Here is a 27,027-nt window from a genome sequence, read left to right on the forward strand (position 1 = left end):
CCATGGTAGGTGAGTAATGAATGTGCAAATAACAAAAGCACCTTTCCATCTGTCATGTGTAAAAGTATACATAGTAATGAGACGGTAGCAAATTGCAACCGATAAATTGCTAAACATAATGTGTATAAGATGGAGAGGGCCGGTGTAAGAAGGAATAATGCTGCCAAGATAACCAAGAGTGAATGAGAAAGGGGAGACATAATGGAAAGGAAAGAAAAGGTGGGTGACAGTGTGTCAGGTCTCCAGCCTCCAAGCACACCTCACACAAAGTCCCGCGGGCCAATTTCTCTTGTTTGTACTGACCATCTCCTGTATCATGTCCGCAGTCTCTGACCATCTACTGTATCATGTCCTCAGTCTCTGACCATCTCCTGTATCATGTCCTCAGTCTCTGACCATCTCCTGTATCATGTCCTCAGTCTCTGACCATCTCCTGTATCATGTCCGCAGTCTCTGACCATCTCCTGTATCATGTCCGCAGTCTCTGACCATCTCCTGTATCATGTCTGCAGTCTCTGACCATCTCCTGTATCATGTCTGCAGTCTCTGACCATCTCCTGTATCATGTCTGCAGTCTGACTGAGCATCTCCTGTATCATGTCTGCAGTCTCTGACCATCTCTTGTATCATGTCCGCAGTCTATGACCATCTCCTGTATCATGTCTGCAGTCTCTGACCATCTCCTGTATCATGTCCTCAGTCTCTGACCATCTCCTGTATCATGTCCTCAGTCTCTGACCATCTCCTGTATCATGTCTGCAGTCTCTGACCATCTACTGTATCATGTCTGCAGTCTCTGACCATCTCTTGTATCATGTCTGCAGTCTCTGACCATCTCATGTATCAAGTCTGTAGTCTCTGACCATCTCCTGTACCATGTCTGCAGTCTCTGACCATCTCCTGTATTGTGTCTGCAGTCTCTGACCATTTCCTGTACTATGTCCGAAGTCTCTGACCATCTCCTGTACTATGTCCGCAGTCTCTGACCATCTACTGTATCATGTCTGCAGTCTCTGACCATCTCCTGTACTATGACTGCAGTCTCTGACCATCTCCTTTAGCAAGTCTCCAATCTCTTACTTAAACTTAAACACATTGCTAATAATATTAGCTATCTATTTATGCTGAAGGTAGGACTGTGCAGGGGAGGCAGAGAGTGCAAAAGGAGGAACTGTGATTAGAGAGACGGGGGGAGGGGGCAGACGGCAAGGGGCACTGTGATGGGGGGCTGTGAAATTTGTGCAATAAATATTCTGGAAAAGATTACAAATTTCTGTGGGTGTTTTTACATTTTAAAGTTGGGGGGGTGCCAGATATAGGATCCGCCCCGGGTGCCAAATGCTCTAGGTACGCCACTGCTTTCACTCCATGCAACTGGCCTCATGTGAATAAGACCTTCACCCTAAATTAGGATCGGTACTTGGTGAAAGAAGTGGCCCAGCTTCAGAAGAAGGTTGTTCTCTTACCTTGATTAGCATTATCTGGAGGACTGCAATCACAATAGCTAACGAAGTCCCGCCTATAAGAACGTAACATGTGCGAAGGGGGAGGGGCCGGTGACATCACCCGCCATCCATTGCGGTCAGACGAGCCTGCGAAGTGTAACATCATCACGATTTGCTATGTACATGCACTTGTTGAGTGCCTAACCAGGTAATTTTATGATACATGTCATGCTTAATAAAAGTGTTTTATTACAATAATGCACTATGTCTGGGCCCTAGTTTTAATGTGGACCTGTGACCTGCTGCTTGGATCTGTGATCTGTTACCTGTGAGCTGAACTATTTCTATTGGGGAAGAGGATTGATGATCTTATCCATATTGGGGTTATCCTTGTAGAGAGCATAAGTCTTATTAGCCCGTCTGGTGACACAGGGGCTAAGTGTGAGGTGAGAGGCTAATGAGACTGGGTGAAGGATTACCAGCACACTGAAGAGCACTGATTTACCTTGTGCATGCTTCACCATATCTGCAGCTTTGGACTGCTCTCCCTGATATCATCCTTATATTTGTTAGCGCTGCACTTCTTTTGTTATTTATCTGATATTGGGACTTTTATGATTATTGATCCTTAAGTGCTTAGCAGCTTTCCACATTTGTTTATCCAGTTGCGATGATTTTATTTATATATTAAGTGTAGGTAGAATACCAAAAATAAGAAAAGATTACCCAGGAGTCAGAAACACACAGCAACAAGTGATGTCACAAAGGATACCGTTCTCTTTCACTAACAAAATATGTGGAAAAAAAAAAAGGCGCTGCTCAATTTCAGTGGAGCCTTAGTGGAGTTGTGCGACTTTGATCTGACTTTACATTATGTGGACCAAAGTCACATGAAAAGTCAGACCAAAGTAGTGCAGGAACCTTTTCTGAAGTCGCAGCAACTTCTGTAGTGTCAGTAGAACAGCTCTCATAGAAATACACTGAATTTCACATGTCCTGTGACTTGGGGTCTCACAAATCGGATTCCAAGTTGCACAAGAGTGAAAGGAGCCTTAGGCTCCTTTGACACTTGTACGACTCCAAAGTCATACGACTTTGGGGTTTAACTTTGGATGGGTGCGCCTTGGATGTGACTTGTTGTCCCTCTGCAAAGTCAGACCTAATGTTGCACAGGTGCCTTTCACACTTTTGTGACTTAGGATCCAACTTGGGAGACCCAAAGTTGCAGGACGTGTGAAATGCCATGTATCTCTAAGAGGCTGCATTTACACCTGTGTGTTTTGAATTGCGGGCAAAATTGCCGCAATTCTGCCCATGATTTCAAAGCGCTCTGCTAAAATGACAAATTGTACAACGTACATTTTTTAGGTGTCAGTAGCCTTAGATGTGGGTTTTGGATCATTTGTATGTTGGAAAAGTGCATGACAACCAAGGGCACAGGGTGATGGTAGCATCTTCTCTTTCAATATAGAGCAGTACATCTGTGAATTCATGATACCATTAACCACTTGCCGACCGACTATATACGGCGGCGGTCAGCCCCACACAGGCAAAGTGACGTACCGGTACGTCACTAGCCTGTGAGCCAATAGGGGGCGAACGCGCGCCGCCGGAGGCGCGCTCCCGCCCCCACTCGTTCCTTAAGCAGCCTGCGCGTGTGACCGGCGGACCCGATGTCCGCTGGCCACTCGCAATCATCAGTTACAGCGGGAGAAAGGCAGGCGGCTAATGTAAACAAAGCCGCCTGTCTTTCTCCCCTGTGTAATGTAGGACCGTTGATTTCTGCTGTTACACACACAGCCACATCCAATCACAGTTAGAAGCACACTCCTAGGGACACACTTAACCCCTCCCGCTCCAATAAAGTTAACCCCTTCCCTCCCAGTGTCATTTTTACAGTAACAGTGCATATGTATAGCACTGATTACTGTAGTAATGTCACTGGTATCCCCAAAAGTGTCAAAAATGTCAGTCAAGGGTCCGATCTGTCTGCAGCAATGTCGCAGTCCGGCAAAAAAAAAAAAAATGACAAAAAATCTTTCCCTTAGTAAACGTAATAACTTTTGTGCAAACCAATCAAAATACGCTTTTTGCTATTTTTTTTTTTTTACCAAACATATGTAGCAGAAAACAAATTGGCCTAAAATGTTAAAAAATTTTGATTTTTAAATTTTTTGGGGGGGGGGGGGGAAACTTCATATAAAAAAAATTGAAAAATATTGTTATTTTTGCAAAATTGTCGCTCTTTTTTTGTTTATAGCGCATGATCAAAAAGATCGCACAGGTGATCAAATACCACCAAAAGAAAGCTCTGTTTGTGGGAAAAAAAGGACGTCAATTTAATTTGGGTACAGTGTCGCATGACTGCACAATTGTCTGTTAAAGTCACACAGTGCCGAATCGCAAAAAAGGCCCTGGTCAGGAAGGGGGTAAAATCTTCCGGGGCTTAAGTGGTTAATGAAATGCAGCTCCCCTACACCAGCAGCACCATAGGACGACACTGCCACCATCATGTTTCACTGTAGGCACCATGCATTTCTCTTTGTACTCACCTTTGACGCCATACAGTTTTGAAGCCATCAGTTCCAAAAACATTCATCTCGGTCTCATCACTCCAGAATACAAAGTCCCAGTAGGCTTCTTTTTCAGCATGGGCCCTGGCAAATTTTGGACAGGCTTCCTTCATGGACGACACCTACGCATGCCATTCCTTTGCAGTGTATGCTGTATTGAGTCATGGGAAATAATCACCCCAGTTTGGCTTTCTACTTCTTTAGCTAACTGCAGTGAACTTGCACGGTGATTTTCTTGAATCCTTCTCATCAGAAGACTTTCCTGTCGAGCTGTTAACTTTCATGGACGGCCTAGACCTCTGTGAGATGGCTGCAATGCTATCTTTGTTAAATTTTTGTATCACCTTTGCTACAGTATTCTGACTAATATGTAAAATTTTACTGATCTTCTTGTAGATCAAGAAATTATTTTTTGTGTCAGACTTTGTGACAATTCTCCTCCATATGGTGCCATTGCTGACAACATGAAATAGGAAGGGGTTTTCTTTGCTAAGTAACGCCCTTTTATAATTAACCATCTGCTGGACACCTGTTTTAATGAATAATTAGACTCACCTGTATTTGAATTCTTGTTAATTAGGATTTTGCTGTCTAAAAATTTAGCTTTGCTTCGAAGGCCCCTTTCACACATGCTGTCCATTTTTCATCCATCCGTTGATGGATGAAAAACAGACATCAATGCATCCAATGGAAAAACTGATGTATACAGATGATCATTCATTTACATTTGTTTTCATCTGCTTCCGTCAACATCCGTTTTTTTGAATAGATGAAAGCCCTATTTTTCACCTGTTAAAAAACAGATCGGATGAAAAACTGATGACAAAGAATGAAAAACTGATGATGACTGAAAAAACTGATGACAAAAAAACATGACTGAACTGATGGTATGCGTGAAAGGGGTCTAAGGGTCCTTTCACACGGGCCGTTTTGCTTAGTGGGGATCCATCTATCAATCCCCGCTGAGCAGGCGGATGACAGGTCCGTCTCCGCTCACTGTGCAGGAATAGACTTGTCAGATCCCTGCTCTCCTCTATGGGAGATTGGATGAAAATGGACCACCTGTCCTTTTCATCAGATCTGATCCGATCCTATCCAATCTGATCCTCCAGACGGATGGAAAATAGGGTTTCCATCCGTTTGGATTTCACAGACAGGATCGGATCGGATAGCAGCGGAGAGGTCTCCTTTGACATCCGATCAGGTCCGCCTAAAAAACTGACTGGCGGACCGGATCGAAAAGGCCGTGTGAAAGGGGCCTTAAGCTGGATACACACTATACAACTTTTGTTGTTAGATTTCCTTTAGATTTACCTTTTCTATGTAATGCAAGGGCCTGCCAGATTGCATACAAATTGAAAGTGTTTAGGTTTGACCTCATATTATCTGGTTTTGGTAAATCGAAAGGAAAAAAATCTATAGAAAATTGTATAGTGTGTATCCAGCTTTAAACTTTCATTGGGGTGTATTTATTTTTGCAACGTGGTCTTGAATCAATTCGTTAGGAAAAATACATTTTTGTGTGTGTAAATTAACAAATCTTGGTTGCAATCAATAGGCTGCATTTGAGGGAGTATTTTGTAGTATAGTGTCCCATAGAACAGTGGTTCTCAATTCCGGTCCTCGGACCCACTAACAGGCCAGATTTTAAGTATTACCTTGGGGGATGCAGACTAGAATACTGCAATCACTGAGCAGCAAATGAGATCACCTGTGATGTAATTTAGTTATCTTGCAAACCTGGCCTGTTGGTGGGTCCCGAGGACCGGAGTTGAGAACCACTGCCATAGAAAATGTTGACCCTGAAAGGAAAGTAAATGTTTTCTGACAAACCTGTTGGGGTGTACTAATTTATGCTGAGCACTGTATATAAATGATTATCATTGCAAAACATGGGGCACAACTTCTCATGCGACTTTGATGTCCAAAGTCACATGACAAGTGGCACAAGTGAGAACGAGGTTTTAAAGGCCACCCAAATTCCCAAACCAGCTCAGCTCTCAACAGAACATTGTAAGAATATTCCAGAATACTGTACAAACTATGGCCCATTAAATTTCCAAGGGACATGATGACATAGGTTTTCAGCTTTTTCCAATTCCCTTCACGCCATAAAAGGACCTACTAGGCATAATTAAAAAAAAAAAAACATGCTGTGAAAACAATGTAAGAACTTCGTAAGGACACATTCCGATACGCAGCTTATCTGTGGTGACAAACAAGGCCCTTCCCAGGCCAGCAGGCGACAAAAACTCTCCAGCTCCTGCGACCGTTTGAGGTAGTTACGGCCGCTCACACGTACATCACCTCATACACATACACATGAGGTAACCAGTTCACAGCGCCCTCTGCTGGCAGTAAAACGCGTGCTTTCAGCCCCGCCTCTTCACAGTTCCTGTGGATCAGACGTCACGACGTAGAACCGCGCCTGCGCCATGTGACTGGTACGAGCACAGGCAGCTGATCGCTGGAATGGAAGCCTCGTGCTGTGTGTGTAGGGCGGAGAGTGTGAAGTACCGTTGTCCCCGGTGCCGGGTTCGCTAGTAAGTTCTGACTGTGCTGTGATTGGACGTTTCCTGTTCTACATACTTGGGATGGGAAGCACAGGGTTACCCTCACTAGTTATGGGCTCTATGTATTACATGCTCTACTTTTCCTGGAATAATTGCTTAACACAGTTTCTTACATGGAGTCAGTTTCTGCTTTACACCTTAGCGTTTTCTGCGACTTCTGTGCCTGTGTTTCCGCAAAAACAAAAAAAAAAGGTTGTGCAACTTTTAAAAAACACAAACTCATAAATCGTATTTTTTTTTCTGACCATGCGATTTCCCTGCGGTTCCTGGACCTGCAAACTCGCCGCAAGCTGAGATGCGTTAGATTTAGAATGAATGCCAACCTGGCGTGTCTACTAATAGCAGGTGTGGGAATCGCAGCAATTCCCGCAGCTGCATGCATAGGTGTGAACCTAGCCTTAGGGCCCATTCACACTAGGCACTGCAGGCAGTTCTGTGCAGTGCCATTTTAGCCTCATTCATTTTGAAATCGCACTGCACGTGCCGCACTACTTTCTGAACGTGTGGCCATCGCATGGTGCTTTTAATTTATACCATGTGATCCGGTGTCGGCAAATGCAATGCGTTTTGTAACCCGAATTTGGGGTGTCAGACCTTATGTAAAACCGTTAGTGGGTTTAGTTCCACTTTATGATTTACTGCTGTTTAGGAAAATGGCAGCCTCCAGTAAGAAGCAAGTTGTTATGGGTAAAGTTCTTTTTTAAGAGTTCCCATCGCTGGAACTAAGGGGCAAAGCCCAACCCCTGATAACCCCACACCATAATCCCCTCTCCACCAAATGATTTGGACCAGTGCACAAAGTCCATAAACACATGGATGAGCGCGATTGGGGTGGAGGAACACCTTTGGGGATGAATTGGAGCGGAGACTGCGAGCCAGGCCTTCTCATCCAACATCAGTTCCTGACCTCACAAATGTGCTTCTTGAAGAATGGTCAAACATTCTCATGGACACACTCCTAAACCTTGTGGACAGCCTTCCCAGAAGAGTTGAAGCTGTTATACAGTATCTAACAAAAGTGAGTACACCCCTCACATTTTTGTAAATATTTTACTATATCTGTTCATGTGACAACAGTGAAGAAATGACACTTTGCTACAATGTAAAGTAGTGAGTGGGCAGCTTGTATAACAGTGTATATTTGCTGTCCCCTCAAAATAACTCAACACACAGCCATTAATGTCTAAACTGCTGGCAACAAAAGTGAGTACACCCCTAAGTGAAAATGTCTAAATTGGGCCCAAGTGTCAATATTTTGTGTTGGCACCATTATTTTCCAGCACTGCCTTAACCCTCTTGGGGATGGAGATCACCAGAGCTTCACAGGTTGCCACTGAAGTCCTCTTCCACTCCTCCATGAAGACATCACATAGCTGGATGATGTTAGAGACCTTGCGCTCCTCCGCCTTCAGTTTAAGGATGCCCCACAGATGCTCAATAGGGTTTAGGTCTGGAGACATGCTTGGCCAATCCATCGCCGTTACCCTCAGCTTCTTTAGCAAGGCAGTGGTAGTTTTGGAGGTGTTTGGGATCGTTATCATGTTGGAATACTGCCCTGCAGCTCATTCTCTGAATGGAGGAGGGGTCATGCTCTGCTTCAGTATATCACAGTACATGTTGGCATTTATGGTTCCCTCAGTGAACTGTAGCTCCTCAGTGATGGCAGCACTCATGCAGCTCCAGACCATGACACTCCCACCACCATGCTTGACTGTAGGCAAGACAAACTTGTCTTTGTACTCCTCACTTTGACACCATCTGAACCAAATAATTTATCTTGGTCTCATCAGACCACAGGACATGGTTCCAGTAATCCATGTCCCTAGTCTGCTTGTCTTCAGCAAACTATTTGCAGGCTTTCTTGTGCATCATCTATAGAAGAGGCTTCCTTCTGGGACGACAGCCATGCAGACCAATTTGATGCAGTGTGTGGACCCCCCAACCCTTCATCCTGGACAGCAATGCTGGCAGCACTCATACGTCTATTTCCCAAAGACAACCTCTGGATATGATGCTGAGCACGTGTACCCAACTTCTTTGGTCGACCATGGCAAGGCCTGTTCTGAGTGGAACCCAGTGGCGGCCGGTGCGTTCGGGGTGCAGGGGCGCCGCCCCCCTGTCTATGCGTCCGGCCCCCTAATCTGCATGCAGGGGCGCCGGACGCATGGAGCTCAATGGGTTTTTTTTTTCCCCATCACCTGATTAGAGCCAGAGGCTCTAATAGGGCAATGCAAAGGGTGGATCCAGGGCGCAGAGCAGTGCGTTTCGAGCCCACCCATTGTGTGACAATAGCGAATGAAAATTTGCTATTGTCACACGGATCCTCCTCCTGCCCAATCAGGGAGCGAGTCCGATACACGCTTCCTGATTGGCCGCAAGGCAAACCAAATGCCATTGGCTGAGGAGGAGGCAGGAGCGGGAGGACTCGTGGAGACGCCGGGGGAATCGGGATTAAAGCCGCCGGGACACTGAAGAGAAGATGCCGCCGCAGCTGCTCCAGGGCTCCAGGTAAGTGCACTGGTCTGGGGGGGGGGCATTGAAGGGGGCACGCACGCAGCCACGCACGCTGGTCTCTGCATTGAAAGGGGACATGTGCGCTGGTCACTGCATACTAAGGGGACATGTGCGCTGGTCACTGCATACTAAGGGGACATGTGCGCTGGTCACTGCATACTAAGGGGACATGTGCGCTGGTCACTGCATACTAAGGGGACATGTACGCTGGTCACTGCATACTAAGGGGACATGTACGCTGGTCACTGCATACTAGGGACATGTACGCTGGTCACTGCATACTAAGGGGACATGTACGCTGGTCACTGCATACTAAGGGGACATGTACGCTGGTCACTGCATACTAAGGGGACATGTACGCTGGTCACTGCATACTAAGGGGACAGAGGACATGTGCGCTGGTCACTGCATACTAAGGGGACGCGTACGCTGGTCACTGCATACTAAGGGGACACGTGCGCTGGTCACTGCATACTAAGGGAACACGTGCGCTGGTCACTGCATACCAAGGGGACGCGTGCGCTGGTCACTGCATACCGAGGGGATGCGTGCGCTGGTCACTGCATACCGAGGGGATGCGTGCGCTGGTCACTGCATACCAAGGGGACGCGTGCGCTGGTCACTGCATACCGAGGGGACGCGTGCGCTGGTCACTGCATACCGAGGGGACGCGTGCGCTGGTCACTGCATACCGAGGGGACGCGTGCGCTGGTCACTGCATACCGAGGGGACGCGTGCGCTGGTCACTGCATACCGAGGGGACGCGTGCGCTGGTCACTGCATACCGAGGGGACGCGTGAGCTGGTCACTGCATACCGAGGGGACGCGTACGCTGGTCACTGCATTGATTTACCTTAATTACTGAAGGCCCCTTTCACACTTTTGCAACCTCAAAGTCATGCAATTTTTTACAGCGTTCTTTGCCGCAAAGCAATGCCTATTACATTTTTCTGTATTCCCCCCCCCCCCCAAAATTTTGAGCACCAGCCGCCACTGGTGGAACCTGTCCTGATAAACCGCCGTATGGTCTTGGTCACCTTGCTGCAGCTCAGTTTCAGGGTCTTGACTAACTTTTTATAGCCTAGACCAGGGGTCTGCAACCTTTAAGACATAAAGAGCCACTTGGACCCGTTTCCAAAGGAAAAAAAAATCTGGGAGCCGCAAAACTTACAAAAACCTACCGGGGGGTCGAAAACAGGGACGTAATTGGAAATCACAGGGCCCCATAGCAAAAATTTGCTATGGCCAACGATCATACCCCAATGCAGAGACCAGCATATATGCCCCCTTCAATGCAGTGACCAGCATGCATGCCCCCTTCAATGCAGAGACCAGTGTACATGCCCCTTTCAATGCAGTGACCAGCATACATGCCCCTTTCAATGCAGTGACCAGCATACATGCCCCTTTCAATGCAGTGACCAGCATACATGCCCCTTTCAATGCAGTGACCAGCATACATGCCCCTTTCAATGCAGTGACCAGCATACATGCCCCTTTCAATGCAGTGACCAGCATACATGCCCCTTTCAATGCAGTGACCAGCATACATGCCCCTCTCAATGTAGTGACCAGCATACATGCCCCCTTTCAATGCAGAGACCAGCGTGCGTGCCCCCTTCAAAGCAGTGTGTGGGCCCCCCCCCCCCCCCCCGAGGCATCACTTCACTTACCTCACACTGGTGCCTGGCGTGCTGCTGCTGACGGCAGTCTGGACGGACGTCTTCTTCTAACTGCATGCGCGCCGCTGCCCTCCTCTCTGACAGCGGGCGGGAAGGTAACTTCGGGACGGTGCGTGACTGACGCACGCACCGCCCCCCACGCGACTTCACAGCCAGGACAGCACCACAGTGGGGAGTGTCGGCCTCCTTCCCTCACTAGCATCCGCCCCGGAGCCGCCGCAAAGGTTCAAAAGAGCCACATGCGGCTCCGGAGCCGCGGGTTGCTGACCTATGGCCTAGACCATCTTTATGTAGAGCAACAATTCTTTTTTCAGATCCTCAGAGTTCTTTGCCATGAGGTGCCATGTTGACCAGTATGAGAGAGGGAGAGCAATAACATTAAATTTAACACACCTGCTCCACATTCACACCTGAGACCTTGTAACACTAACAAGTCACATTACACCGGATGGGAAAGTGGCTATATGGGCCCAATTTGGACATTTTCACTTAGGGGTGTACTCACTTTTGTTGCCAGTGGTTTAGACATGGCTGTTATACAAGCTGTACACTCACTACTCTACATTGTTATAGCAAAATGTAAGTTCTTCAGTGTTGTCACATGAAAAGATAGAACAAAATATTTACAAAAATGTGGGGGGTGTACTCACTTTTGTTAGATACTGTATCTACTATGGAGAAAAATTGTATCCTTAATTTAAACCTCTTAGGCCCCGTTCACACTGGGGCGATCCGACTTGGGGGGGGGGGGGGGCGACCTCCGAGGTCGCTCCGGGTCGCCCCAAAGAAGCTCCGGACCCTTTTTCTAAGTCGGAGCGACTTGTGTCGCTCCTATTAGAACGGGTCCGCAGCTTCCCTATGGAAGGTTACCTACGGCGACCTGTGAGGCGACCAGGTCGCCTCACAGGTAGCCCCAGTGTGAACGGGGACTTAATAAAGTGATATTCATATTTTTTATTTATTTTTATTTATTTTTTTTAATAACAAGCATGTCTTATTACCTGGTCTGGAGGGGTGTACTCTTTTGTGAGATACTGTAGCTGCAAAGGGTGGACTAACTCAATAGTGAACCCTACAGACTAAGACTGGGATGCCATTAACTTTTTTGTGCATGTAAAGGCAGGTGTCCCAATACTTTTGGTAACATAGTGTATGTAATGCTTGAGAGACAGTCTGATACTGCATATCCAATAAAGGAAACAAGGGTCCAAGAGAGTGGACAGGATACATTTCTGGCTGGGGATATGCTGCAGAAGAAAATATGAAAATAAGAATTTGATGGGTGGGGGTACTGCGCTTCAAGGGTGGTAATTGCGATTCGATGTAATTTAAGGGTTTATATTCCAAATACAGAAATTTATAAATATTGAATAAATTAAAAAATAATCAAATATTAAAGGGGGAAATAAATATGTGCAATATTAGACCTTCAGTTTAAATCCTTAATCACGGAAATCAATGTTTATAAAGATTTTTTTATTTTTCCTTTGTATTGTTTCCTTTATTTTTAAACTGTTATCACTAATATGTGTACAAACTGTTAAAGTAAATGCTGTCCCTCCCTTATTTGTGTTTTTTTTTTTTTTTGTATATACAGTTGCTCCTTAACGTGTTACAAGACGCATAAAGGTAATATTTGTTTTATGTTCTATCTGAATTTAAAAGCTGTGCTACTCATGTCTGTCTTGTATAGATATAGGCTGAACTAAAAAGAGCTTCAGCAGAAATCGGTGGGTCGGTTCACATAGACATGGCACCAAACATTGACAAGAGGGAAGCTTTGTATTTGTGAAGTATAATGAAATCCTGAATGAAGGGTATGTGAGCCATATAAATCATTTTAAGGAAGCACATTTATTACGTTCAGAAATATATATGTAGCACCCCCAAAGGAGCTGCTGATATTTGGGTCCCCTGACTCTGGACGTCAGGGAACTTTTTGGCAAAGCCACACCCTCTTAAACAATCAAGTCTGATTTGATGCAGAAAATGCACAAGATTTGCTGCGTTTCCCCGCATAGCAATCGCAGAGCGTCCGTACGATCTGCTGCAGTTGTCAATGGTAGATTAAAAACACCCAAAACAGATTGGAAAACACAGTGCGATTGCCAGAATCGCATGGGTGTGAACACCTATGCTGTGTGATTCAGGTGGGGAGGGGAAAATGGGTTCTGTACCATTTTGGTGCAGATGCGATTTGAGCCATACAAAATGTTTGTCTGAAATCGCACTGCACAGATATTGCATGTGCGGTGCGATTCTTGTGCAAATCTCATGCAGTGTTCCGCACGCACTAGTGTGAACCTAGGCTTAAGGGTGAATATTTATTGTAACAGCACACAACTAAACAGCCAACAGATGGAAAGGCAGAAATAGACACTTTACTAAGTATATGGAAACAGTTATAAAATTATGTGCAACAAGTGGACCAACCTCTAATCCCTATACTAAAGGGGGTTCTGACTAAGAGGAAATGCAAAAATATTGGTCAGTGTATTGGGGCCCAAATCCAGTGTTGGAGTGCCCTAAAAATGGTATACCAAGTGGCAGAGATTGCAGCCAGTGGCTTCTCGCCTGCACATAAGATGTTGACTTGTCTCCTCCCACATTCCATCCAGGGGTCAACGATGCTAGCTGTGGTGACGCCAAACTTGACAGTGGCGTGCCCACAGACCAGGTGATGTGCTCGACACTAGCAGCTCATCCCATTGGCAGCCTGCTGCATGTGTGTGCTCTAACTAGGGATGCACCGATCCGATATTGGGATCGGATATCGGTGCCGATACAGCCAAAATAGCTGGATCTGTAAAATTAACTGATCCATGGGCCGATCCGGTTTTGCTGAGTCCCGACTTGTCCCTTACTTGCACAGATCCGCTACATCCTGTATAGGTCCGGCTCACAGGCGGAGTTTTATCACATGCACTCCGCCTGTGAACGGAGGAGCCATACACAGGAAGCAGTGGCTTTGTACTGCAGCCGCATGCATATTGTGTATGTGTGTAGTTCCAGATCGGTATCGGCAGATACACAAAGCCAGGGTATCGGTATTGGCACTAGAAAAGTCGGATCGGTGCATCCCTAGCTCTAACATGCCCTCCGAATGAGTGTCTTAAGGTCAGGAACAGTCGTATCTTTTCCTCCTCTGCAGAGCTTTGGTAATGCTGGGATCTGTAGTTCCAAGTGCAAAACTGCAGCACAGGCTTAGTCTCTCTAGGGACCACAAGTCCTTAACCTTGCTCGTTCCAGCAGACTAATCTTTACCAGACTGCGCAGAAACCGCATTAAGGCTTCCTTTGTTTTTCCTTTGCGTTAATCTGGTTGTGCACAGCTCTCGAAATGCTCAGTGTTTTGTATCTCTCCACTCCTCTGGCAAGCAAGGAGGACAGCTGCAGTACTGGCTGTTTATGATTGGATGCAGCATGTGACACTCAGTGATAGCCTGCTCTGTACAGCTGTAGTACAGTGTGCCTTCTTGGGGGTCCTGTGTGTGTATGTGTGTGTGTATATGTATGTATATATATATATATATATATATATATATATATATATATATATATATATATATATATATATATATATATATATAATTTTCTCTCTCTCTCTAGATCTATCGCCAACAGTTTACAATACAATTTAATACAGGAGGAGCTAGAGGGCCCTGCTTGTTAGAGCTTACAATCTAGAAGGGAGGGTCAAGTAAAACAAAAGGCAATAACTGTGGGGGATGGGCTGATGGAGAAAATTGAGGTATATTTGTTAAGTGTGGGTAGGATAGGCTTCTCTGAAGAGGAGGGTTTGCAGAGATCGTCTAAAAGCTAATAGAGTAGGAGATAGTCCGAGAGATAAGGGTAAGGAGTTCCATAGGATTGGAGAGGCTCTGGAAAAGTCCTGGAGGCGAGCATGGGAGGAGGTGAAGAGGGAGCTAAAAAGCAGGAGGTTTTGAGAGGAGCGAAGAGAGCGATTAGGTTGGTATTTTGAGATGAGGCTATTGATGTAGCTGGGGGCTAAGCTGTGAATTGCTTTGTAAGATGTAAGTATTTTGAATTTAATTTGTTGGGTGAGAGGAAGCCAGTGGTGGGCTTGACAGAGAGGAGCAGCGGACACTGAGTGATTGGTAAGGTGGATGAGCCTGGTGGCAGCATTCATGATGGATTGAATGGGGGATAACCTGTGTAGAGGTAAGCAAATGAGAAAAATTGCAATAGTTGAGGCGTGAGATGACCAGGCGTTGTTGTGTCTTTGGTTAGAAAGGGGCGTTTTTTGGAGATGTTGCGGAGGTTGAGGCGGCAAGATTTGGACAGCGATTGGATGTGGGGTTTGAAGGAGAGTCCAGGAGAACACCTAAGACCTTGGCATGCGGGGATGGGCTGACAGTAATGCCATCGATATTGACAGAGAAATCAGGGGAAGGGGCACGTGGCTCAATTTTTTGCTAGTGTACTTGGGTGATGGACATCTTCTCTGAGAGAAGCATAGCACCTTTCTAGGAGGTACTCTGACGATTCTTCTACCAAGATGATTCTATCAAGTTAGATCAGACCAGTTATCATTTGAGATTATAGGATAGGCTTACTCTACCAGATCTGTTGGTGCTTCTTGGGCTTTTCGACATCAGATGTCTGTTTTTTGGATTTGCAAGGCTGCCACCTTGGCTTCTGTTCACATGTTTGTTAAATTCTACAGGTGAATATTTAAGTCTGTGTCTGTCAAGCCTTGCTTGACTCATTTGTTATGTGAGCCTGTTGGCATTTGTTGTGTTGCTTCAGTTGGACTGCTTTTGGATGTCCAGTGGTTAAAGATTAATGATTCTGTGCCCATTTTGCTCCCCTTTTCCAGAAATTATGCTAGCTGGGAGTGGTAGGGGAACGTCCCTGTAGCCTTCTGGTGGTTTTTTTTTTTCTGTGTCCAAGCACCTGAAGGTCGCTGCATATAAGCCATGGTAAATACTAATGATCCTGTGTTTACGTACTTTACTCCAAGAAAGGGCTTTAACTCATAACTCAATCATTTTATTTTCTTCTGCCTGTGTGCAAAGTTGCATTAAAAGTGAATTTTCTTCACCATGTAACAAAAGTGCATGATAAGGTATGTTTGTTCATTCCTGTGGACCAATTTAATACACAGTACTGAAAAAAAAATAAACTGTACTGAAGAAAATGCAATGTGCAAATTGCACTCCGCTGCAGGCCCCGCATCTACGTGTGTAATTCAAACCTGTGCTTTGCCCCTGCAGTAGAAAGCATCACTTCAATTGAAACCCACCCCTTCTTTCAGAAGCACAAACATACTTTCCCTTGTGTTGAATGTAGAGGCAGTGGATCAAAGAAAATGTGAGTATGTGCAGGGATAAAGCACACGTTTACTTGAAACCCATAAATGACTCCAGAGACTGTTGGCATCCATCTATCCATGTCTGAGACTTTCCTGTACATTATTATGGATCATTTCAGGAAGATCTTGCATTTAGAAGATTTGAATTGACTGCACATTGCTTGTAACATTTGGCTTACTAGCCAGGCTGGCCACTCTGCAAGTGAACATGGTTTATACAGAAAAGGGGGCTGCTAAGCAGTAACTTAACTCTAATATAGCCCATTTAGCTAGCTTCCTTAGTATTCATTCAAGATTTAACGTCATGACCACACGGGGGGGGGGGGGGGTGTACCTATTTGAATACAGTTTCTTGCTGTAAATATAATTAAACACATCTTTATTGGTGTGCACAGCTTCATAGTTGATTGGCATTTGTGGAATCTTGGAATACATGTGACAGGTCTAGTTGTTTAGCTTTATGTTTCCTAATTGTATATTGTTTTGCAGAGACATGTGTTCCAAAAGAAGCCACAGCATCTACAGAAGCTTCACTCCTGGCTATTTCAAGAGGTGAACCACACCGGAACAACGGTAATCATGTTGTAAAACGGTTTTAGTTTACAAAACAGTACAAATGAAGTACCATGAGCAAAGTGAAGTTGTTGGTGCGTTTATAATTTTTGGGTCATTATAGGAAGAGTCTAAGTCTGGGCCTCTGCGGTTTTTATTTTTTGCGCTATAAACAAAGAACAAAAATTTAAAACAAAACAATGTATTTTACTTTCTACTCTAAAACATATCCAATAAAAAAAAATTCAATCTGATTTCTTCATCAATTTACACCAATATGTATTCTGCTACATATTTTTGGTAAAAAAAATCCCAATAAGCGTATGATTAGTTTTGTGCAAAAGTTATAGCGGCTACAGACTATGGGATATATTTATGGAATTTCTTTTTTAACTAGTAAAGGCGGCGATCAACAACTTATAGCGGGACTGCAATATTGTAGTAGAAAAAATTGGACACCTAACTGGCACTTGACACTTTTTAATTTTGGGGACCAGTGACATTATTACAGTGATCAGTGCTAAAAATATGCACTGTCACTGTACGAATGACACTGGCTGAGAAGGGGTTAATATCAGGGGAGATCAAAGGGCTAAATGTGTGCCTAGTTTGTGATTGTGTAGTGGGGGAGGTGCTTTTACAAGTGGAAGGCTTTTTAGAGGAACACAGGATCCATGCCGTCTGTACTGACAGAAGGGCAGACTGCCATGTGCTTGTGTATTGAACGAACATACCCAATATCCACTGGGACCTGTCTGTGTACATTCCCAGCAGGAGCAAGCCGCCGCTGCCGCACACTCGCTCCTGATACCCGGCATTCATATGTTTGTGATCCTGCGCCGCGCGGCCACCCTGTAGCTGTAAATATGCTATAGGGCGGTCGCATGCGGTTAAGTGTGTTTTTTATTGTGAATGTTAAAAAAATGAATGAATCCCAAATGTTAGCACCCTTGTATGCTTCTGCAGAGGTGATAGTAGTTTTTTTTTTTTCTGTTCTTCCAGCCGATGATTTAACTGAAGATGATGAATCTGATCAAGTCTCCCTACAAAAGCTGAAAATGTTGGGTAATACTTATTGGTTTACTTCTATTCTTGTTATTCTGGTTTACAATATTTTTTATTATTCAGATCTACCTGTAGTGGCAAAATTAGTAAAGATTGGTTGGTTGCTTTTTCACTTTTCCCTTTTTGTGAATCGTCAATCTACATAGATAACAAGCTGAAAATACTGGTGCAAAACCATTAGAGCCGGTTCGCCTGACAGGTCGCCGTAGGTCGCCTGCCATAGAGAAGCTGTGGACCCGTTCTAATAGGAGCGACGTAAGTCGCTCCGACTTAGAAAAAGGGTCCGGAGCTTCTTTGGGGCGACCCGGAGCGACCTGCATTGACTTCAATGTTACGAAGTCCGTGACGGCCGCTCCGAGGTCGCGGTGCGCTCGCACCGCGACTTGCGAGGTCGCCCCGGCAAGTCGGATCGCTCTTAATGTGAACCGTCTCTTACCCAGAGCAAACAGGTTCTCCATGGTTAAGAAAAACAAGAAATGTGATTACCTGCTGTAGACTGCATTCCTAGTTCTTGCTTTTTTAAATTTTTAACTGTTTTTCATAAATTACTGCGTGACTTTTTTTTTTTTTTTTTCCATTAATATACTACATAAAGAGTCTTGGCAGTACAGCTCTTTGGTTAAAGCAGATTTAAACCCCAAAACAAAAATGTAATATATTGCAGTTTAACCGTCATTGAGGTAAATGAGATGCATTCCTCCCCCCTTTTTTTTTTTTTTTTTTTCACATTAATGCTTAAACTTGCATTTTTGCTGGAAAAATACCTAAAGCCCCCAAGCAATTTATATATTTCTATCAAATCAGTATGCTCTACAGTGATAATAAGGTGCTTGCAAACCAATCAGTTGATATACAAATCCTATGGAGTGTAATACAAATATTTGTAGCGTCAAAAAAAAAAAAAAAAAAGCCTGGATATCAAAGTATTCATTAAAGCTGATCTTTACATGTAAATCATAAAAATTGTGCCAAAAAAGTGTCAACGTAGGTATCCCAATCCAATATCTGTCAGGACATCTTTTACACTGATAATCGGGACACTGATTAACCGCGCAGCCCCATCAGTGCCGCTTCATCAGCACACATCCGTGAAGAAAAATTGCATATTTGCAAAATTTTATAACAAACTAAGAAGAGACTAAGAAACTTAAGCCTCGTACACACGCATCGAAAATTGGCAGGGAATTTTCGTCCAACGTCCGATCTGCCGATTTTCGGCTTGTTAGTATGATGCTTCCGACAACCGACTCCGACTTTTCGGCCGAAAAAAATCTGGTGTGCAGGCTATAAAATTTTTGTTGGCCGTCAAAACACGGCCGATTTTCGTGCAGTCAGTACTGATTTCGACAGGGAAAGACTGGGCATGCTCAGATAAGAAAGAACACAAAGAAAGCAAACCAACACATGACATCACTTCTGAAGTAGAATTTTGTCGGGCGAGAAAATTTGTGTGCAGTCTAGGCACATTCCAACCAACAAAACACAACTCTGGACAAAAGACGGACGATCGGTCGGCCGATAATCGTTGCGTGTGTACGGGGCTTAAGAGTGGAGATTGGTCACTTTCTCCTCACAGGCTCAGAGACAGCAGAGGGGGCTACTTGCTCTTGCTGCTGTCAATCAAATCCAAGGAGCAGGGGGTAGGGCTGAGCACTGTGTGGTGTCAATGGATGCACACAGTCTGGCACAGGAGTGAGCCCGCAGTTGTGCCACCCTAGGAAGCAGCTTCCTATGATGGCACACAGAGGACTGTCAAGGACCCCAAAAAAGGAGGTTCTGGTCTGCTCTGTGCAATAACACAGAGTAGGTAAGTATAACTTGTTGTTTTTATAACAAAACAAAAAAAACCTTTTACAGCTGCTTTAATTATGGAGGGTGTATTCTGGCACATGAGTATAATTGAATATGTGGGGTCGACTCAATGATTGATTCCCTTTTCTCTACTGAGAAGGGAATGGTTCTTCCTCTGTAAATGTGCCACATTGTAATGTTGGTCAAGTTGAGAGAGAAAATCACAAGTTCTTGGGATGTGATCTGACAGGGCATGCTCAAGCCTGTCAGTGGAGAAGGGTTACAGTTAGGTTTATATTTCTGTGTCCCCACTGGGAAGAATTTCCTTCATGTTTTTTCACTGAACTCCTAGAATAGGTATACAGTCAGCAATAAAAATAAATAGCAGTTTCCAACCTTTTCCCTGCTCTACTGAAATAAGAGGTTTTATTTCTCTGTGCCTTGTTAAGATTTCCCCTGACTTTGTTCTAGGGATCACACAAACAGGGACATATCCCCATTTGGGACACAAATGACAGGAAAAAAAAAAAACTCTCAAAAGTTCTATCACTTCTAGAACAAAAAACTTGGAGTTTGGCTTTAATGGAAGTCGGTGAATTCACTGCTTTAGTCTTGTTACCTCTCCAATTGAGTCCTACAACTATTAAGTGGCTTTTTGTTTTCTGTCTTTTACAGCGGAGTCCGATGAGTTGAAGCATTTATTACTCAATCCACATCTCCGACAACTGGTAGCAGCACTTGACCAGGCTGAGAACAAAGATCAGGAGTTGAGAAAATATATGCAAGAGCCATTGTTCGTAGAATTTGCAGACAAATGCCTTTTAATTGTAGACCCAGAGGAGAAAGAAAATATTTTTCAGGACTGATGGCAGTATGTGTATAAAATAAAGGGTATCTGTAACGGTTATACAGCTATATATACCAGAAAATAAGGGCTGAAGACAACATTTTGTAGCCCTGTTTTGAGTACTGAAGAGCTCAGGAGGAGATCCTGTAAGAACAACCCAATGTTAGTACAGCGATCTCCCCTCTGAGGTATTGTGTTCTGACATGGAGATAACCCCCCCACGCCAGAACACACTGGTCAGCGCACTCAGCCATTGGCTTAGAGCCATGATCAGATTGCCAATAGGTAGACCTTTTTTTTGTCATGCCCCTTCGAAAGAAGCCGGACTGGCTGCTGTACACGTGGGCCGAATGTCATCCGGTTTCTAACGAACATGCTGATACTGCCTGATATTGGGTACATGTGTACGAGACTTTAGGAACAAGTTACAACTTGACTTTAGGCGCGTTTCACACTTGTGCGACCTAAAAGTTTTGCAATGTTCACTGGACTTGAAGCCATACCTATCTCTATGGACCTCAAAACGCATCCAAGTCAGACCAAAGTAGTGCAGGGACTACTTTGAAGTCACACAGATATGAACAGTACTCATTGGATATCATGGAGTATGACTTGTCATGTGACGTCGCACAAGTCTGAATGGGACCTTAAACCTACAGCTGCATTACATATTTCTGAAAACCTTTGAGGGCCATTGATTCTCTGCAGGCCAGAGATATTTTTTTCTTATGGACTATAGCTAGGTTTATAAACAGTATCATAATATAAATGTTTTTCTCGATTATGGTGGTGCTATTCAGTCTATAAAGTTGCATTTAAACTGAATAAAATAGTTTTTACTTAATTAGGAAATGTTTAATGGTGTTTTTTTATGATGAGAACCATGTATTACCTGTTGTAAATTGCAACAATATTAATGTCATTTATTTAATAATGTTTATCTTATCAATGATAAATATAATTTTCCCAGTAATTTTAAAGTAAAGCACAAAGCTGCTACTTGAATTCCCAGAAAAGTAAGAGGCTCAAAGTGGTTGTAAAGGCATAAGGTTTTTTACCTTGGTACATTCTATGCATGAAGGTAAAAAACCTTCTTTGTGCAGCAGCCCATACCCCCCCCCCCCCCTCCAATACTTGTACTTCAGCCCCTTTTTGATCCAGCAATGTCCAGAAGAGCCTTGCCTCTCCGGGGACTCACACTTATGATTGTTTTTTTTTTTTTTTTTGCAGCAGCGGGGGGCCATTGTCACTGGAGATGGAGGGGGTGGGGCCAAGCTGCAGCTCTGTGAATGGACACACAAAGCTGCAGGTTGTGAACCCCCAGAGCAAGCTGCTTGCTGTGGAAGCACCCGGCAGGACTCGGAGGGAGGAACCAGGAGCGCCAGCATGGGACCCGGGAAGAGGAGGATCTGGGCTGCTCTGTGCAAAACCACTGAGCCAGTAAGTATGACCTGTTTTAAAACAAAAAAACAAGGCTTTAATGTCTCTTTAATACCAGATTCACCCTCTGTGAAAATTGAGGTAGCAGTGCTTCTTTTACCAGCTGCTGACATCTGGTTGATCTCTAAGATTAGTGTCTGCAAGATTAGTGTACCACCATGCACAGTAACACTACTAGTGTGGTGCACTTGCATTGGGAAAAAAAAGTGCAGATCTGATTTTTATTTGTGAATGCGCCTGCTATGAATGGACTATATTAAAGTGGCATTACACCTTAACCACCTTGGCGGTAATCCCGAGCGTGACTCGGGGTTGATCTTTCATATCAGGAGCGGTAACCCCGAGTCACGCTCGGGGTGGATTGCAGAGAGCGCAGCGGTGTTCTCTTACCTTATCCTGGCGATCCAGCGATGATCTCTCATTGCTGTGACCGCCAGCCGAGAGTCCTGCCGCTCCTCCGTCCCTCCGTCGGTGTGATCACTTCCTAGTTCCGTTCCCTGCAGCAATAATGCTGCATGGGAGCGGAACTAGGGAGGGAAATTCAAAAAAAAAAAAAAAAAAAAGTTGCACAAAACACATTATATATATATATATATATATATATATATATATATATATATATATATATATATATATATATATATATATATATATATATATATATATATATATATATATATATATATATATATATATATATATATAGTAAAACCTTGGTTTGAGAGTAACTTGGTTTAAGAGCGCTTTGCAAGACAAGCAAAATTTTCAAATAAATTTTGACTTAATATACAAGCGATGTCTTGATATACAAGTAGCCTCAAGTCACAGCTAAATATAAAAGAGAAGAGAGGCGCCTCTAAGTGTAGCAATATGGTTAAATTTAATGAAGGTACAACATTTAGCAACTCACATGGTTGATTGGAACAGGCACATCTAAGGATGCAGCCATCCGGGGTAAAGCTGTCCACATAGACCGTCCTCCTCACCACCATCTACGTCATCCCTTCCATGCTCCCCTCACTTTCAGATCGCTTTACTGCAGGGTGGTCTTCCCGGTCAGGATTACAGACTGGCAGCTGGCGGTGCAGAAGATAGTCTATGTGGACAGCTTTACCCCGGATGCCTGCATACTTAGATGTGCCTGTTTTATTCATCAACCATGTGAGTTGCTAAATGTTGTACCTTCATTAAATGGAACCATATTGCTACACTTAGAGGCGCCTCTCTTCTCTTTTATACTCTGTAGCTCCTGCTGGATTTTTCTTCTAATCCCCTTATGGAAGCGGCTATTTGTGGATGGACATTTTATGCAACCTATCGCAATGCTATAATCTTTTTATATGGACAATAAACTGAAGGACTTATGAATAAATGGTTGTGGAACAAATCATCTGAGTTTCCATTATTTCTTATGGGGAAATTCGCTTTGATATAAGAGTGCTTTGGATTACAAGCATGGTTCCGGAACGAATTATGCTCGCAATCCAAGGTTTTACTAATATATATATATGTATATGTATATGTATATATGTATATGTGTATATGTATGTGTATATGTATGTGTATATGTATGTATGTATATATCTATATATAATTCACGTGTTTGTGTTTCAAATTTATCACATCTGGGATGTCTACTAGAGTCTTGTTTTGGTCAGGTTTAAGTCAGTAATTACTAAGAATTGTAGGCCTATAATACATAACGCCAAATTTCCATGAAAACAATTGTACCGCTTTTGGTATGTAATTCCTGACATAATCATACCGCCAGGGAGGTTAATTCAAATGTTTATTATATTGCAGCTTACCACGTCTTAGCTGTGATAGCTGCATTAGTATGATTTTTTTTTTTTTTTTTTTTTTTTTTTTTTTTTTTTAAAGGCTTCCTTACATTTTTATTTGGTGATCAAGCCTGTAGGTTTGTTTTTCAAAAGAACAAGCTCTCCTGCAGATGTAGCAGTTACAGTGTTGAGACAAACCAATTACCACTGACATGGGTGCTTAAATAATCATCTTTTTATTTATGTAAAATTTGTTAGTGTATTTAAATCTGATAGCAGATCGAAGACTCCCCTGGCAGTGTGGGTCGGTGGCTGACGCCTGGCAATGTGGGTTGCTGGCTGGCACCCTGTTGTGGGTTGGTGGCTGATCATTGGCAGTGTGGGTGGCTGGCTTGATGTCACCCTGTTTTGGGTGGCTGACTTGCTGGAACACTGTGGTGGGTGGCTGGCTGGCTTGGTGTCACTCTGTTGTGGCTGGCCTGGCTTGGTGTCACTCTGTTGTGGCTGGCTGGCTTGGTGTCACTCTGTTGTGGCTGGCTGGCTTGGTGTCACTCTGTTGTGGGTGGCTGGCTTGGTGTCACCCTGTTGTGGGTGGCTGGCTTGGTGTCACCCTGTTGTGGGTGGCTGGCTGGCTTGGTGTCACCCTGTTGTGGGTGGCTGGCTGGCTTGGTGTCACCCTGTTGTGGGTGGCTGGCTTGGTGTCACCCTGTTGTGGGTGGCTGGCTGGCTTGGTGTCACCCTGTTGTGGGTGGGTGGCTGGCTGGCTGGCTTGGTGTCACCCTGTTGTGGGTGGGTGGGTGGCTGGCTGGCTGGCTTGGTGTCACCCTGTTGTGGGTGGCTGGCTGGCTTGGTGTCACCCTGTTGTGGGTGGCTGGCTGGCTTGGTGTCACCCTGTTGTGGGTGGCTGGCTGGCTTGGTGTCACCCTGTTGTGGGTGGGTGGGTGGCTTTTCCCAAGGATAAACATTAGCCAACAGGAGCTCAACTAAACAAACAACTGGAGCCTACCTGAAAAAAACCATACACCCTCAAAGAGGCTCAAGTCCTCTTCGACAGCAGCCCAAAAAACCTTGCGGCCAAAAGAAGCATCCACAGATGCCACCACATCTACTTAATAAAACTTTGTAAAAGTGTGCACCGACGACCATGTGGCCTCCTTGCAAACCTGATGCCCAATGGAAGGCCCAGGAGGCACTAAGCACCCTAGTAGAGTGCGCCTTGACAGGGAAGGGAGGAACCTGACCCCTGATGAATAGGCCTGAACCACAGTCTGTCTGATCCATCTGGAAATGGTCGTGGAGGAAGTGGACAACCCTTTCAGGTCCATCCGTGAGCACAAATCGAGAGTCTGACTTCCTGACACCCTTTTGTCCAGTGACTCAAGCAAAGCTTTATCGCTCTGGGAATATTGATCAGTAGTCTGGACTCTTCCAGAGTCCAGGTCCCCTGGACACACACCTTTCCAGGCACTCCACCCCAACCAGACAGGCTGGCATCCGTGGTTACCACGTTCCAATACAAGGGAATGAAGGACTTGCCCTAATGCAGCGCCAAGGAATGGAGCCATCACAGTGGAGCATTTCTTTTGTTGTGACTCGATCTAATCAGTTTGTCCAAAGATTTTGAATCCTTGTTCCACTTGACAAGAATTTCTCTTTGCGAGGTCTCTTGTTGAACTGAGCAAATGGAACTGCCTCAAAGGTAGACACCATCAGGCCTAGCGCTTGCATGCAAGTCCGCAGAGAGGTCAGATTGCTGCATAACAGCAAGCGAATCGCCCTCTGCAACTTTTGCAGCTTTTCCAGAGGGAGAAACACCAGAGTTCCAGATAATCCAGTTTGGAAGATGAGACCAGAGCAGATTTTTTGAAATTGATGTTCCAACCAAACTCTTGCAGAGTCTGTACAGTTATTGACAAGTTGCCCAACAGGACTGAATTTGAGTCTGCTCTTAAGAGGAGATTGTCCAGGTACCCCAATCCCCCGCTGTCGCAGTAATGCCAATACTGGAGCCAACACGTTGTTGAAGACCATGGGAGCGAAGGTGAGACCAAAGGGTAACGCCACAAATTGATAATGCTTCTCTCCTACAGCGAAGCAAAGAAAAAACTGATGTGCAGCATAAATAGGGATGTGCAGATATGCGTCCTTGATATCAATAGAGGCCAAAATGTCCCCTTGGTGTAGGGATGCCACTACCGTGCAAATGGACTCTATTTGAAACTTCTGTACCCACGTAAAGCGGTTCAGAGCCTTGAGGTCCATAATTGGATGTACTTTGTTTTCTTTCCTGGGAACAGTGAACAGGTTTAAATAGAACCCATAAAAGCGTTCCAGAGAGGGAACCGGCACAATCGCCCCTTGCGATGGCAGATCGCAAGGTGTAGATTGGACGGGAAGAATCTGCCCGATGGTCAAGACCTGAATTTGATCTTTATAACCTGATCGGATCAGTTTGTGGACTCATTTGTCTTTAATCAATGAGGTCCATGGTTCCGGAAAGAAACAAAGACGTCCCCCCCCCCCCCACCCCAGTTAGTTCATGCAGAAGGGGACTTGTCTGCAGATCTGGAGGGACCTGCTCTCGGCTTACCTGACCACATCTTCTTGGAACCCCCAGATGCTCTAAATGGCTTAGATCCTTTCTCCTGTGTGCCGGAGCCACAAAAGGGCCGCCTGTGTGCTGAAAAATAAGGGCCCTATTTGTGATGCAGAAACTTGCCCTTAGCAGATTCAGGAAGAAGAGTACTCTTCCCACCTGTAAGCACTTTGATAAGTTCATCCAATGAAGAACCAAATAGGCGGTCCCCTGTAGAGGGCGAATCTGACAGCCTTTTTAGAAGCCTGGTCTGCAGACCAGCTTTTTAGCCACACCATGCGTCTAATGGTTACCCCTACCGTGGAAACTCTAGCCGCAAGGGGGCCGCATCTAAAGTTGCATCACACATAAATAGTAAGGCTTGGACTTGGTCTGTTGGCACTGGAAGGCCCAGGGGGAAGCTGTTCTGCTTCCAAATCACTTTTAGTAACTTTGCCAATTCCCTTATGGTCTTGGGACACCAGAGTGATAGCGATGACCAGTCTAAGTATTGAGCCCGCTATCACATGTAAGTGGCGGGACAGAGTCTCAATCTTTCTATCAACAGGGTCTTTAAAGACCGGAGACTTCTCCACCAGGACCACAGTAGATTTGTTCAGGCTGGAGATTGGATGGTCCACCTTCAGTGGATCGGTCCATTTATTGATTACAGCGTCCGCAAAGGGGTAGCACGCCTCTTTAAGCGCTTTGGCACCACTAACTTGTTTAAGGCGCCACCACTGTTCAATGACATTTTTATCAAAAAGTCCTGGACAAGGGAAAACCTTGCCCGACTTCGGGGATTTGCGTGTGCAAAAGGACACCTGCGTCTCTGACACTGAAGAATCATCTGCC

General features: G+C 44.7%; 1 protein-coding gene across 1 annotated transcript; it reads left to right on the forward strand.

The window, feature by feature from the left end:
- The first annotated feature begins 6,432 nt into the window (after window positions 1–6,432).
- Window positions 6,433–20,485, forward strand: ZNHIT3 (zinc finger HIT-type containing 3). Its single transcript, XM_082244553.1, has 5 exons — window positions 6,433–6,561; window positions 12,385–12,416; window positions 16,611–16,694; window positions 17,676–17,738; window positions 20,205–20,485. Exons 1-5 carry the CDS (start codon window positions 6,491–6,493, stop codon window positions 20,393–20,395), a joined length of 441 nt encoding a protein of 146 aa, XP_082100679.1. The 5' UTR covers window positions 6,433–6,490; the 3' UTR covers window positions 20,396–20,485.
- The last annotated feature ends 6,542 nt before the right edge of the window (window positions 20,486–27,027 follow it).

Source organism: Pelophylax lessonae (assembly GCF_965119305.1).
Source record: "Pelophylax lessonae genome assembly, chromosome: 2".
Classification (NCBI taxonomy): Eukaryota; Metazoa; Chordata; class Amphibia; order Anura; family Ranidae; genus Pelophylax; species Pelophylax lessonae.

Bases quoted from the DNA above. Each gene is read 5' to 3' on its own strand.
- ZNHIT3 (XM_082244553.1), top strand. From the start codon at position 6,491: ATGGAAGCCTCGTGCTGTGTGTGTAGGGCGGAGAGTGTGAAGTACCGT. The intron at 6,562-12,384 runs GTAAGTTCTGAC...TTGTATATACAG, and splicing joins CCCCGGTGCCGGGTTCGCTA to TTGCTCCTTAACGTGTTACA. The intron at 12,417-16,610 runs GTAATATTTGTT...ATTGTTTTGCAG, and splicing joins GTGTTACAAGACGCATAAAG to AGACATGTGTTCCAAAAGAA.